This window comes from Rhea pennata, chromosome 1 (assembly GCF_028389875.1).
Source record: "Rhea pennata isolate bPtePen1 chromosome 1, bPtePen1.pri, whole genome shotgun sequence".
In the NCBI taxonomy this organism is placed as follows: Eukaryota; Metazoa; Chordata; class Aves; order Rheiformes; family Rheidae; genus Rhea; species Rhea pennata.
Window position 1 is genome coordinate 213,357,440 of NC_084663.1, and position 14,890 is coordinate 213,372,329.

At 40.0% G+C, this 14,890-nt stretch overlaps 1 protein-coding gene across 1 annotated transcript in view; it reads left to right on the top strand.

Moving 5' to 3' along the window:
- The window catches only part of GUCY2F (guanylate cyclase 2F, retinal), a 46,032-nt gene extending 36,099 nt beyond the window's left edge, over nucleotides 1-9,933 (top strand). Inside the window, exons 17-19 of the mRNA XM_062586214.1 lie at nucleotides 150-244; nucleotides 2,617-2,702; nucleotides 9,849-9,933. Of these exons, the coding sequence (XP_062442198.1) occupies nucleotides 150-244; nucleotides 2,617-2,702; nucleotides 9,849-9,933 (266 nt within the window). The remainder of the gene's footprint in view (nucleotides 1-149; nucleotides 245-2,616; nucleotides 2,703-9,848) is intronic.
- Nucleotides 9,934-14,890: the final 4,957 nt, after the last annotated feature.

The following is a 14,890-nucleotide window of genomic DNA, read 5'->3' on the forward strand; positions in this document are numbered from 1 at the left end:
TATACTTTTAATAGAAGAGCACCACACAGCTACAACAGCTATGCTCCTGCATGCCTTGGAGCAGTTTTCTCCTTGCCAGGATGAAGCAGTGGGGAATTTGCTGTGTATATACAGTATAATAATCCAGCTGTTTTGCTTTCCGCTCTCAGCTTATAGAATTCATGTCAGCCAAAATACAGTGGATACACTTCGGACTCTAAATGAAGGCTATGAAATCATACCTAGGGGAAAAACAGAACTGAAGGTAAGAAAGCCAGGGCTGTGGGAAATGTTTCAGAAGGAACTTTCTTGCTTAAGATATTTTAATATTAAGTTATTGTTTGGCCTTCATTCACCACTCTACCTTCCAGTCCTTCCCAAATTGTCCCCATTCGTTATTTGAATACATAAGGTAATTCTTGAAGCACCATGGAAAAATCCATGGGATCAAACAATCAGCCATATGTGCTGAATCTAACATTTTTTTCCTGGGTTAGAAGCAAAAAAAAAAAAGGTCTTGAAAAGACTGATAAGGAAAGGAAGGCATGCAACAATGCCACCTTGATTTGAAACCCTCTGTTATGAGTAGATTCCTGATAGAATGGGTAAGTGAAAACAAAAATGTCTTTTCCTGAGTGATTTTTTTTTCCTTATCTTTGTTTCTGAAGTTTTTCTGGGAGACTTTATCTGAACCTTGGATCACAGATATAAGCACAGTTCCTTACTTCACTTTGGAGCTCTGTCCAAGAAGTTTTCAGGCCCTTAAGGTCCAATTTCTCATGAAATGCCACTGCTGCTTTGGCATTCAACTCTGCTCACTGGTGGGAGGTCCTGCCAGTGGGAAATCCCATGGGATGGATTCTCAGCTAAGATAAATTAACAGCATCCACTAATTCTGGGGGAGATGCACCAATTCTTTCCAGTTGAAATACAATTACTGCCCTGCAGACAGAGCTCTGCATGACATTGAAGTTTGCCTGTTTAGTAAAGCCCAGTTCTGTCACCATTTCTCTCATTTTCACATCATCGTTGAGTTACTTGCAAGCAAAGAAAGAGTCACTGATTACAATAGGATTGCTCACGTAAGTCAGGCCTTGCTCAGGGAGGGTAAAGTACCAGAAATAGGTCATTAGTAGAATTTACTGGTCTTTCAGTGATTGTCAGAGAAATGTAAAATACTGGCAGAAAGAAAGAGGAATGTTGGGTGTATGAGGCAACTGCATTAGTCATTCAGAAAGGGCTTGTTTTACCTCTTAAGACTGATAAATAACAATGGAAAGAGGGGATATAATTTAGAATAATTCATGGCTCCAAACCATAACTTTTTCTGAGGCATTATGTAATGACAGGAGATTCACAAAATCATAAAGGACTTGGCTGAAAAGAGAAATACCAAGGCTAGGATTCATCTGATACAAAGTCAGTGTTTCTATAATGTACATCTCCACCTGACTGAATTGTCTATAGTTCCTGTGTAGTTGGGGAGAGCTGTAGGTGCAGTTATAGCATTTTACTGAGGTGGGCATTCAGAACAGGTTAAAGGAATACAGCTAAAAAGTAGCTGCTACCTTCTTTCCCTTAATTACAAAGGGTACCTGGATGACTTGCTCAGTTAAAGATACTCATACTATAGATATTTCAGTTTCATTATGCTAATTCTACTTAACATTCCCATAACAGACAAAGCAAAGTGAACTATCTCCTTCATAAACCTCTCACTACATGAAATGACGACTTAAAATAACAAAAGAGGATCTCTTAGCATTTGCCTATTTTTTTTTCCAGACAGAAATATGCCTGATATTTAGGACTCTATTTATTCCACCTGTTGCAGAGGCCAGTGCTTTTCATAGTGTTCAAAGACAGGACAACACTAAGTAGTTCAAAGTACTGTTTCTCCCCTTGTACTGTTGATAGAGAGAAGTCCGAGATTTGCTTCCTTTAAACACCTACAATAAGTGGTCTGAATGTGGCCCTACATCTCTCAGCAGTCTGCCATCAAAATGGAATCATCTTACCTAGTTTATATGTCTACAGTGGAGATCTCTGCATCTGAGGGAGTCATTCCAAGTTTAGTCAATGGAAAGAAACCTTTAAAAAGTCTGTGAAGATAAATGGGCACTTTAGGTAATTCTTAGCCTTACTTACTTTCAATGTCCAGCTTATATGAAGATGAATCATACCTTAGAAGTGTCTGTTTTCTTCCATTGGCACCAAAAGGAGTCAAGGGTGATTGAACTTGATATAGATGTTTACATTTCATCAGATGCATGCCACCTTAAAAAGCTAAATTTATCAGTGTAAAGAGATGAAGCAGATATTGTGATACTCAATCCAGCAGTTGTAAAACCTCTCAATTAATGATGATGCCAAACAAGATGATTAGAGAACCTATAGTATCTCATTTCTCACTTCAAGCCAATGAGAGTCATTTGGCAGCATGAATAATGCCTCTTCTTTTAGGACAGTGAAACTCAGATCATCCCTGAAACATTGTAAAGGAGACATCAAAATTCCCAGCTTTGTTCTTCCTCAATTCCTATATTAAGACCTCAGAAGCCCAGTGATGAATTGGTCAGTAACTAGCAGAAGGTGGTCAACAAGCTGCTTTTTATCTAACATTCTTTTCCATTTTAGGGAAAAGGAGTAGAAGATACATATTGGCTAGTTGGGAAAAAAGGCTTTCTGAAGCCGTTACCTAAACCTCCAGAGATAAAGCCAGGGTAAGTGTGTCTTCAACACTGGTTCAATATAGTAATTAAAAGGTCACTATTGGATTTCACAGGTTGAACTGCTGTCTTTCTATGGTATCTATTTGCAAATCCACATCATTTTTCTTAGGTGACTTAGATTTCTTCAGACATAGTACTGACTCCAAAGTGGTACAGCTGTTTCATCTTTTCTCCTTAAGTACAGTTCCCAAGAAGTAGCATGGAAACATACTATCCCTCACCCCGCCATAGTGCCTTGGAGGTGGAGCATTATGGAGTTCCTTCTGAATGTCTGCGTTCATTTGGGAGACACACAGGCAGACACACTTTTAGGCCTATAGTGCCATCATGATATGGATGACACTCAGATTTTTCTCTCCTTCCACCAAGCTCCTCCAGGGAACACCAGCCTCATTCACTATATAAACCTGAATTTTCCCTGTAATGGTGTTACCTGAACAGAACAAGTAGGAGATTCTGTGTTTTACACATGGCTCAGCTGTATAATTAAAGACTTAATGGTGTTGTCTGTACACAGGTGGAGGTGAGCAAAGGTTGCGCACACAAAATTCATTAAGCCATTTTGTAGCTTTGCAATGGTTGGCTTTACAAACTGAATATTCCTTGATGTAGTCTCTCAGCTGTCACATGCTGTATGCCTGAAAAGGATGCTGGGGCCAGGACATCAATCACGGGAGTGGGATTTGTTCGGCAAGTACAATGTCATGACCCATACTATGGCTAGTGAACCTTGATTCCCTTTATAGTCAACAAAGAAAAATACCCTCTCGTAGGGTGTGATTAGACTGGCCTACTTAGATTTCTATGTTAAGAGATGAATCACTCTTTAAAAGATACCTGTTTCATTGACTATAAAGAGAACCTACAGTGACTAGCTCAGAGAGAAATGTCTGACAGCAAACAGGGTCTGTTTTTGCTTTGCCTCTGACTTTCTGAGTAATCTTACTCTAACTTGTGCCTCATTTCCTCTTAATAAAAAGAGGGTATTTATTGCCCTTTGTGGATAATGGTTAACTATACAGGACAGATACGTAAGTTCAGGAGCCCCCAGAGATTTTGTGGAGTAGCACAAATATAACAATATTCTGGCCAGTAATTTTCAAGGTATTTAAATGTCAATCGGAGTGGAAGACAGAAGACATCTGGAAGATAGTTGTGAAAGACATCACATTTCTTAGTCTTGGAAGCATTTATTGGTAGTGTTTGATGGAAAAGAGCTATTACGGAGTAACGTGTGTTGATGCCAATGATGTATCTGTCATGGGAAAAAAGAAACTTGGAGGAGCTTTGCTAGGTTAGCAAAGTGAATTGGCTTACCATGAACTCAAAAAAGCACCAAAGCTGCTATCTTGAAAGTAGGCCCATTTCACTTATATTTAACCATTTAAAAGCTGCATTTGGGCCTCTGTTGACTGTTGACATTTCTTCTACTGTCTTCTAAGAGCTGGGGAGATCTGGCTCCTGGTAATGTCTACCCCTTATTAATCAGATTTATACAGGTCAAAGCTGTTTCTAAACATGGATAATAAATGATAGAAAACACATCAAGCCTAGAGGTGAAATAGGAGAGGGTCTCCCTTGTGCTGCCTTCCTATTGCCCCTCATGCCCAAGATCAGGGATTGGTGAGTGTGCTTGTGTAGCTTCATAAGAGTCCATCAGTAATGTTGCAAGAGAGGGAAGTGATCTTCTGTTCTTGCCCTAAAGCCCTGGCCTTACTGGTTCTTTTGCAGTATTTATGTCCCCACAGATCCTCACGCGGCAGTTGAATGAATGAGAAATACTCACTGAAAAAAACAGAAGAACAGCTTTACGAGACCAAATTTGTCCTAGTGAGGGGCTCAAAATGAAAGCAGGACCCTGCAGAAGTTAAATGGGAAAAACAAGTAACTGCACCTTCAAGCAAAGCAAATATTCAGAGAACTTACTTGTGCACAGACCTGTACTATTATCAGATGGGTATCATACAAGGTGTCCTGTTTTTTTCAGACTTTTCTTGCTAGCTTAGTTTTATGCCAGTTTATGAGAGGCTGAAAATTGTTCCCCTGTTATGACTATTTTTTGGTCAATACGGTGATCTCAGCCCACTGCCTGATATACTCCTGTGGGAATTTCCTCATCTGAAGGCTTTTGGGTTGAGGAAGGAGGCTCTAAATGAACTCCATTTATCTTTTCATCTGGTTCTGAAGCAACTCATCTCATCTTATACTTAGATCTTTATTTTAAATGAGTTCTTGTGGGATCTGTTCCCTCACATCTAGGGGGATCATTGAGTAGCAGCAGATTTTCTCCTCTGGTTCATGAGGTTGTGCGGCATATTCTTCATCACCTCATTCCTCATGGTTCACTGAAGTTAGCAGTTATCCTCTGAGGCATATGCTGGAGATTTTCAGCCCATAGCTTGGTTTCGTATCCAAACTCTTGACTTGGACTACCACAGAGAATTATTCTCATTAAGTATTAAACAGTAAGGAAAGGGGATTTGATTTAATGAAGAAAGTTTCAACTCCCAGGAAAGGACATTCCCTTTATCTAAATGAGACCACTTAAGGCCTGTTTTTAACATAATTTGCTCAGCACCCCCGAGAGGCATTTTGCTTGAACATTTTCTCATTTGCTCTGAGGAGGTGTAAGGGCTTATTGCTCACAAATCGCTGGATGCACACAAGGGTGGATGTTGACATTTCTTGTGCTGCACGCTCTGAGCAAGCTCTTTCATTTGCCACCACGAAATTTCCTTCTGTAACGGTGTGAGTGTCGTGTAAGAGAACACAACTGAGCTATCTGGCTTCATACTTTTCCATCTGTCAGCTAGATTGCCAGAAGAGATAAAATGACATTTGTTTAGGTATCAATGAAACAGTCTATGTTTTACTTTACGAGTAGCTTGAACATCTACAGATGAGTAATTGTGGTGGCCCTGCTGAGAGGTGGTACTTGGCAAGACAAGGAAGTACAATTCTGTTTGGTCTCACATCCACACTAGGGAAAAGGAAACCTGTGAGCCATGGACTTGAGGTTCAGACAGTGAGGACAGAAGTGCTACATGAAAGCAGGGCTCAAAGTAACCCTAAGAAAAACAATTTCATATTCATAAAGGTCTCTGGATCTTTGTCCAGGCGGTATCTGACACTATGAGTTATCTTCTGGAACTCATATGGACCTGGACAACTCAACCAGCTGGGTTTGGTCTCACTCACAGTTGGTCAATACTGCTTACCGCCTATGACAAATCATAGCTCTTGAGATGTGGGGTGTTTCAGGCCTTGACTGCAGTTGTTTGTGGTAATGGTAGCAGTTAACACCCCTCAAAAGTGCTAACTTCCTGTTATTTTCCATGCTGCAAAATCCATCAGCCAGACAGAGCTAGCTGCAAGCACAGTCCTTGGCACGAGTAGATTTCTTGGCATGTGAAAGCAATTCTCCAGCTCTGGTAGGCATTCATGAGTGAAACTGTGATCATGTAGCTTATGAAGCTGTTCACAGACGTCTGGGGATATTCATTACCCTACTTCAAGCCATCATTATGCTTGCAGTAGTTTGGCATTCCGGATGGGTCCTGCAAATGATCGTTGACGTTTACGTGGGTGAATCTATATGCAGGTTAGGAGATAAATTTCAGGCAACCTTAAAAATGTGGGAGAATATCTAATTAAGTACATGACTAGATTAATATTAATGGATCAGTAAAAAGCTGTGAAAACAACCCTTTCTGCTAATGCTGAAATTGCTGAAGGAATACATCCAATTGTCTAGAAATGAATCTCAAGCCACAACTACATGACTAACAAAACAACTACTACACCTACTTAATTTTAATTTAATTGATATTCATCAGCTTCTCTGTTTAATCTCAATTACAGACCTCTTGGACACGTTAATTGAAATATTCTCATTTATTTTCATTATCTGTGTACGCTTTCAGGCATTTGAAACCGTGTAAGGAGGTCTAGAAAAATGCACATTACTCTTAAAACCCAGATCCTGTGGGTGATGTGGTTCACACAGGATACAAAACACCTTAATTAAAAAGAAAGGTAGTTCAACTGAGGTACCTAAAATGCTTCTTAACACCCTTGCCTTCTTCCAGCCATGCATAATATCAAATGAAAAAGCTATTTTTAAAAACCTGTATATCTGTTTTCAAAGCTAAAAAGCTTATGAGAAATCAATTTAGAAACCCTTTCACATGTTATTTTTATGAGATAGGGTGGAGGTTCAGGAGTAGTATCAGAATACTTGAAAAGTGCAACTTTAATGTCCAGACTACAGTGCTGGCTAACATTCCAGAGAATTTCCAGGTCCTTCTTTCTGCCCAGGTCCAGTCAAATCTCAGGCACCACACTTGTTTTACATGGGAGCTTTAGGCTGCTGCTGCATCACAGAAAACAAAGTAGGGAGTCCAGTAGGCTCCTTAGTCCCTTCCTTGCTCCAAGACAAGGTAGTACATCTTCCCTGACAGATGTCTGTCTCATAATGGAAATTACTTCTCCTCCTTTCTCGTAGCTTGTTAAGATTTGTATTGCTTCATCTCAAGATCCTGTGGATTGGGGCTCCATCTATACCAACAGAAGACAAATAAAAGGCTTTTTCCCAATAGCCTGTTACTCTACCACAGGAAGCAATGGCAAATCAGGATGGGAATAGAGGAGATAGGGACATAAGGAAAGAAAATAAGAAAAAAATCTTTTTTCATTATGAGGATGATGGAGCACTGGAACAGATTGTGCAGGGCACTTGTGGAGTCTCCATCCCTGGAGATATTTAAAAGCCATCCGGATAGGATCTAGTGCAACCTATTCTACGTGACCCTGCTTAAGCAGAGAGGTTGGACCAGATGATCTCTAAAGGTCCCTTCCACCCTCAACTGTTCTGTGATTCTGTGAAAATAAAAAAGATGATGAGATTGCAAAGAACAACATGCTGGGCAACTGAGTAACAGTCTACCTGTAGTCTAGATTGTTTTGAAGATTTCATAGCCAGACAGCTTCGAAGAAAGACTATGAGGTTTCTTAGAGGACTAATTCTGGGGCTGGAGAGCAGTCACTGAAAAAGCACAAAATTATTAGTTTATAAATACAGGATACTGGAACTGGTATCATGCAGTGCTCTGGGACAGGCATCCATTTGTCAGCACCGATGGAGAACTCTTCTTGTTCAAAACAACAGAAAAGATATGAGGTTATACAAGCCAAGCACATGCGAGCCTAACCTGGGCTGAATTACAGATGCATTTGGCACTGGTAAATTATGTAGTACCAGGAAATAGTCAACAGCTGACAAAATTCATAAAAAGACAAGAGCCTGGATCATATTCATTTCATGTTTCAGAAGTATGAGTGACCTAATACGTTATCTATTTTTTTAACATCTATAATCCCGGTTCTGAAATCCCTTGCTCGGATACTACTGAACACAATGCTTTCAAGCAGCAGAAACATTTTGTCCCAGGAAGCAGTTGGTTGTATCTAGGAGCTTTACCTTTCTAATACTATTTTAAATAAACTATGGAAAATCAGTTGGAAGTAAAAAGAAAAAAAAAAGGGATAAAGTTCAGCAAAGAAAGACACAGATCCTCTCAAAGGACTTTCAACCATGAGCCCACAGCCCAGAAAAAGAACATAAGAAGGTTATCATCAAGCCCGGATCTCTGCTCTTGTAGGAAAACATGTAGTAGGTGTTAGTGCAGAAAAGACCAGAGAGCATCCAGTCTACCACCACTAGAAATAGTAAGTACAAAATAAAGTGGGAAATCATTAAAAACGGGAATTCAGCCAGGGGTAGGAAGATATTTTTCTAGCTGTCTCTTTTTCCCATACTTGAGGGCCAATCTTGGAGAAAGCATCAAGATTCTTGTTTTAAAATGAAATGGGCAAGGAGCAATGAAAGATACTCAAAGAAGCAGATGAGAAGATACCTACTAGGACAACATTCTACCCACCACAAAACTGTATGATTATTATGTCTATGTTACAGCATGCTGGTGGGATGGGAGAGGATCAGTGAAGGATCTCTGCTGTTGCCTTTGCTACTTAGAAAAATAAATGAAAGGATTTCTACTCAGGCCACATTTTGAAGTTTTTCAGTCAATACATTTTTTAATCAGAAATAAAGAATTTGTACAACAAACATTGAAAAACTTTTGCTGTCCTTGCATGGCTGGAATTATACAATAGCATCACAACATTTCACAAATAAACTTTATATAACATGTAAGAAGACTTACTTGGAGAAATCAAAGCATATTCTGGCTCATAGTCTTGATCACTCGGTGTCAAGACAGATGGTTTTTGTTTTTCATTCAACGCTTTCTTTTCAAATGATTTCTGAACCCCTCACACAACAGCACAATAAAGAAAAAATTTGTTTTCTGGTCATGGCTACAGCACAGTGAGAATGAGAAAGAAGAATTTTGCCCAAAATCTGATTGATTTGGGGGGGAAAAAAGGATAAGAAAGCCAGTGACTCATCTCCCTTTGAACAGGGCTCTCTGACTGGGAATGCAGTTGCTACGGTTGATATATTTAAACAGGATCTTTTTGAGGAAGTTGAGGCTTCTAGAAAAATGGCTAGAATATTAGATTAGAAAATTATTGCCTATACTAAGAAACCTTAAATGCAATGTTCAGAGAGGAAACAAATCAGCTAGTGACAGTTTGGAAGACGTGATTCAATGCATAGCCCTTTCCTCTGTGGATAATTCCACAGAGATGGGCAAGAGTGGTTCTGAAATTATGTTTTGGATCTCTGGGTGTGTTTTGGATTGTGTTCTGTCTCACAGATATGGCCTCAGGTGTGGTTAAAAAGTGCCCCGATCTCATCCTGGGATAAGTGTCTAAGAAGTATCAAGAGCCCTCTGGAAGCGCCTGACTATGTAGACTACAAAAGATGTTTGTCTCAGAGCAGGCACTTAACTTTGGGAAAATTAAAGTTAAATCAGCTAACCTCATCCTTTGCAATAATTGGAGATGAGGTGGTATAAGATGGGAGTAAATAAAACCTGAACCAGGTCCAATATTTGTTTTCCTTTTTAGCACCATAGGTCACTTACATGTCACTTGGTCTCCGTGACAGTCTGTTCTTTACTGTAGATGATACTGAACCGGTTCTTTCTCTAATGGCCTACATGTTCACTGCAGGTGTAGAGCTCATGGGTTACCCGCGGAAGAAATTGCAGAGTTCAAAAGGAGGAAAGCTGAAAAACTCCTTGACAAAAAGGCCTAGATCCGAGGTAGTAGCTGTAGGACAGTCCCAATGTAGCTCTGCTGTTTAGTGTCTGCTTATGTGTTATTTGTCTGCACTTTGCTGGTTTTAGTGTCACATGTCCTTTTTTTTTTTTTCGTTAAAAATACATATTATTTTTAAGTGTCTCATTCAAAAGGTACTGAGAATAGCAGCAGAGCTGTCTAGAGATAGTAGCAACCTGCAGGCAAATTTATGACTTATGGCCGTGCTTACTCTTGGTATTACTGTGTTTACCTGCAATGTATTACTGATTCACTGGACGTCAATGTGTAGTGTGCCAAAAGGACTAAACACAGAGATAAAACTGGAATTCAAGCCTGGAAGAATCCAAGTGGCCTACTGTTGCTATCCTTTAATGCATATTTCCTGCCTAACATAATTCCATATCTCATGACATGAAACAGGATGCAGCTCTGTTATTCATCAATATGGTACCTACTGATATGAGAAATGCATGTGGATTTAGGATGATCTCGCTGGAAGTCAAAGCTATGTGAAGTATAATAGTTTGAATTAGAGAAAATGGAGGCTGCTGGCCCATTTTGATGGCTCAGCAGAGAGTAGAGCAGTGCCTTTTAGAGTTTCCCTTCAGAGGACACTTTTTTGGCTAAAGCAGCACTAGGCACCTGTGTTTAAACACTCGAATCGCTCCTTCAGGGTCAATCCACTGAGGAGCCTGATCAGATGGATGTTACCAGAGCAAGATTAGCATTTGTGCCTGCACACCCATGCATGCATATGGATGGACCTGATGCCTCATGAGAATGCTGTATGGTTGTTTTTCTTTCCAATATCTCTGAAGGCAGCTATAATGTTTTTTAGTGCATACGATTTAAATTTCATTTAATTTACGCTTTCCTAGAAAAGGGAAGACCTAGAAGAAAGCCCTAAGTGCCTGGATATGGGCTAGTTATCAACCTCTAAGATACAGAATATCAAGCTGATAGATTTCTCTAAAGCCTGAGTCTCCATCCAATTTTTTCACAAGGATAAAAGCCAATGGAGCACTTTCAGCTATGTTACTTTTTCTCAACCATGACTTTTAAAGATGCAGAATGTGTTATTAGGCTGTTCTCTCTCCCAGAAGAGATTTTTAAAGTTTTGTCTGTGGCTTTCCCTACTCTAAGAGATAAGGAAAAGTTTCTCATGAGGAAAGATTTAATTATGGGGCATGCTGTGAGAAGCCATGTATAAGCACTACCATATGTGAACACTCACTGTTAAATAGAAGCTCCAAGTCACAGAAGACAGTACTGATCTCTGTCTTATGAGCACAAGCTGCTCTTCCAAAGCCAGAGGCGAAAAAGAGCTCTCCTTTGGGTTATTTCTGTCGACAGAAACTGCATATCTACTAATATAAAAGCATTTAGCATATATATCATCCACTTAAATGAACTTCTGCACTGGAGTAAAGCTGGTTAGCAATTCACTATAGAGAAGGTCTTCATTAACTTAATTGGCTCAATTCATGGTAAATAGCAGAAAAATCAACAAGGCATTTACACCTAGAGCTTTTCAATAGTCATAATTCAACTCTTCTTGTGGGCATAAGGCTTTCAACATAGATAGCTGTGCCCTTAACAGCCATGTATTCCCATATGCCTACTTTATGGCTTAATGATGTGAAATGAGTCAAATTCCTAGGAAGGACATCCTAAGTGACTAAGTCTTGGCCCCTGCTACTAATATTGTATGATCCCTTTCAGAAGGTGATCACATGCCATCTCAAACAACAAAGGTTTCTACTGGGTCAGGAGAGAGAATGGACCAAGAGGAGGAGGTTCTGATCAACATCAACCCTCCCATGCCTGGAGAGAGTGCACAAGCTGGACATCATGACCCAATGATCACACTCCATCTGGGATGAAGCCCAAGGCCAGCCTCTGTGATACTTCCTTGATTTGTGCATTCTTGTGGGCATTTCTCCTAATTTTAGTTCTGTACCATGGAGATATCTGCACCTGAGCTATCTTAGACATTTACTTTAGGATGAAAGGAATCATGCCATCAATATACTTGTTTTTTTTCCCCTGATAACAATGCAGGCATACTAGACAAGTAGCTCAGATATGGTGATCTACAATGGGATTCATCTAGTTTTAAGGTCCCATTAATTTGGCATCCTTTGACTCCTTCTCTTTTTCTTCAAAGCTTTTTCTTGAAAGTCTCCCTCTATTCTGATCTCTCTTCCCATGAACTCCATTCAGTATGAGAAGATTCCTCATAATTCTTTCCTCTTTAGGAAATACAGTAAATACCTAAATCACTGCATCTTGCTGGCGCACCCATACACTAGTAGGATGTTACTGACCAGTAGTTAAGATCTGAAGTTTAAGTCTGAAAGCTTGACAAAGCGGTTTTTGCTGAAGATTCACTCTGTCCTCAAAGGTGAAACTCATGCCTGGAGAGAAAGCTGATGCCATTACAACTTACCCTTTCTCATTCGGTCCTATTGCTGTGGAATAGTCAGGGATAATCTGAGATGATTTTACCTGCATGATCTCTCTGAAGAATAAAAGCAGAGTTGCAGAACTCAAACATTCATTTCTATTGTTTTTTTTTCCATCACACTCTTCCCCATTTCTTCTACTCTGCATCACCTACCTCTTTTTTCTTTATATGCAAGGACACTGGGAGGCATATCTTCTTTGCCCAACAAAAGGGCCTAAAAAAAAAATCAAAAGAAAATTCTTTCCCTTGTTTCCTTAGTGCTTGCAAAAGGATTGTGATCATGTTTGATGTGTGACTTTGACTGTTTGTGATAACATTAAGCGAATGGTCAGGGGTATCCTACATTGAATCCTGAATCTTATGTTTTTAGATTGATACGTTTGTAATTTCTCAAGCTTCAGGTATTTACCTTTATATCCCCTTTCTGTCTCTTGTCCTTGGTTGTCCTTGCTCTCCTACTGAGAGTGGGAGTGAAGGAATACAGTGTATACTGAGTGTACGTACAATGTACGACTTCTCTCCTGTATTGCCCCAGATTTAATAGTCCTCAAGGGTAGGTAAACAGGTTACCAATCACTATCTGCAAAACTTTAAATCAAATGCTAAAATACAATTCCCTTGAATGATAATAAAATGATACTTACATACATAGTGCTACAGTGCAGAATATCAGAGCAATCAACCCTACATACCCGGTTCTGGTTGCAGTATTGTTAGTTGTTTTTTCATGGTTTTATCTACACTTTAAAAACAGTTATGCCTCTGCTGGCATTAGGGCAACTTCATGATGTTCCTGCACAGTTTTATATTAGTAATTGTCATTTGTGAGAATAAACCCGGGGCCTTTGTTATCATCCTGCTCCTCTCCTTTCAAGGCCTCCTGTCTTATGCTTTGGGATCCCTGCTACAGTCTCATGACTGTTCACTTTCACTTGTATTCTTATTCTAAAGCTGTTGCTTGTTCATTGTGCACAGCAGTGGTGCATACAATTGAAAACCATATAATCTGTATATATGTATATAACAATTTCTTAATGGCTTCTTATTAATATCTATATACTCATAGCAATATTATTGGTATGGATTAGGATTTGTATTTTTCTTATTCAGGTTACAACAGCCAGAATATCAGTTCTCTCTCTTGTACACAGTAAATTTGATTTAGTGATGCTTTATGTAAGGTGGGTCAGCTAGAGAGTTGCGATCTACCTCAAGCCCTACCGCTCACTCAGCTTTTGGCCCTCTGCAAGTTCCTGGTGCTTATTTTGTCTCTGAACCCCCTGTTATGTTGTAATAAATTTGAGCCTACCAGCCTGTGGTAGAACCTGGGTGTCATGGACACTTGGAGTATCATATCAAATGATCCACTACAGCTCCACCACCTCAATATGGTAGGTTGGATCTAAATGTAGCCTCTCCGTGTTAGTCAAGCTCTTAAGCAGAGCTTATTGTCTCAGGAATAGTGTCAGGCTAAGGCACTAAGGATCTGGATCTGAGATGCATGTCAGGGCTTGCTGGTTCTCTGACCATGGGGTCATGGGGCTCTCAGAGTAGCTGGACCTTCAGATTTCCTAGTTGTGGCAGTGAAAGGCCTCAAACCTAGAGAAACAGCTGATTAACAGAGAATCTATGTTGTCAGCAGCTAGAGGCTTTATCAGGCTAGTGACATACACTTAGGGAAGTTCTTCATGAGCAACTGAAACCCTCTGGTTGTTTTCATGTGAATGTAATTTACATTTGCAAAGTGAATATCCTTGGATAAAATGGTCTATATATTTCATTAACTCATGCAACAGCTTCAGTAGTTATAGGACCTATTGGGACAACCGTGTCCCTACAGCTCTGTACCAGCATCCCTCTTTGTCTGATGCTTCTTAAAGGCTTTGAGACCTCTATTGTTTTTGCTGTCGTCTGACACAAAATGACATAAATAAAAGGCTGTTTCTTGGTGAGCAGGGTTGCTAACACCTTCTATTCTCCTTTCTACAGATATAACTGGCAAGACACGCTGACCAGGAAACTCAAATCTGTCTTGAGGGACACAAAGAGGACACTGACAAAAGCAACCTTTAAAGAGATGGAGAGCATAAAGGAGACTGGGGTTAGTGCTGCAGAGGAGGCAACCTGACAGGGGCACAGCAAAGAACTAGTAAGATCAGGCCTGACACCTTGAAGTCAATCCCAAGATAGGAGCCAACTCCCACCATTTAGTCCTCTTCCAGATGAAAGCAATGTAATGGCTGCAGCTTCTTAGCTCTTGAAGAGGGATGAAACTGAGTAGGCAGATGAATCCTGATAGTCATCTCTTGTTGAAAATCAGGCACCACCTCAGAGCTGTATTCATCATGGCTTCATCTGTGCGTTTTTAGCAGGGGTCTGTTAGGCAAGGAAAGTGATATTGGGGGCAGTATAACCTCTTCATCAGCATCTCAGTCACTAGAAGGAGCAAATAATCTTTTAGGTAGGTGCATGTGGCAACATAAAC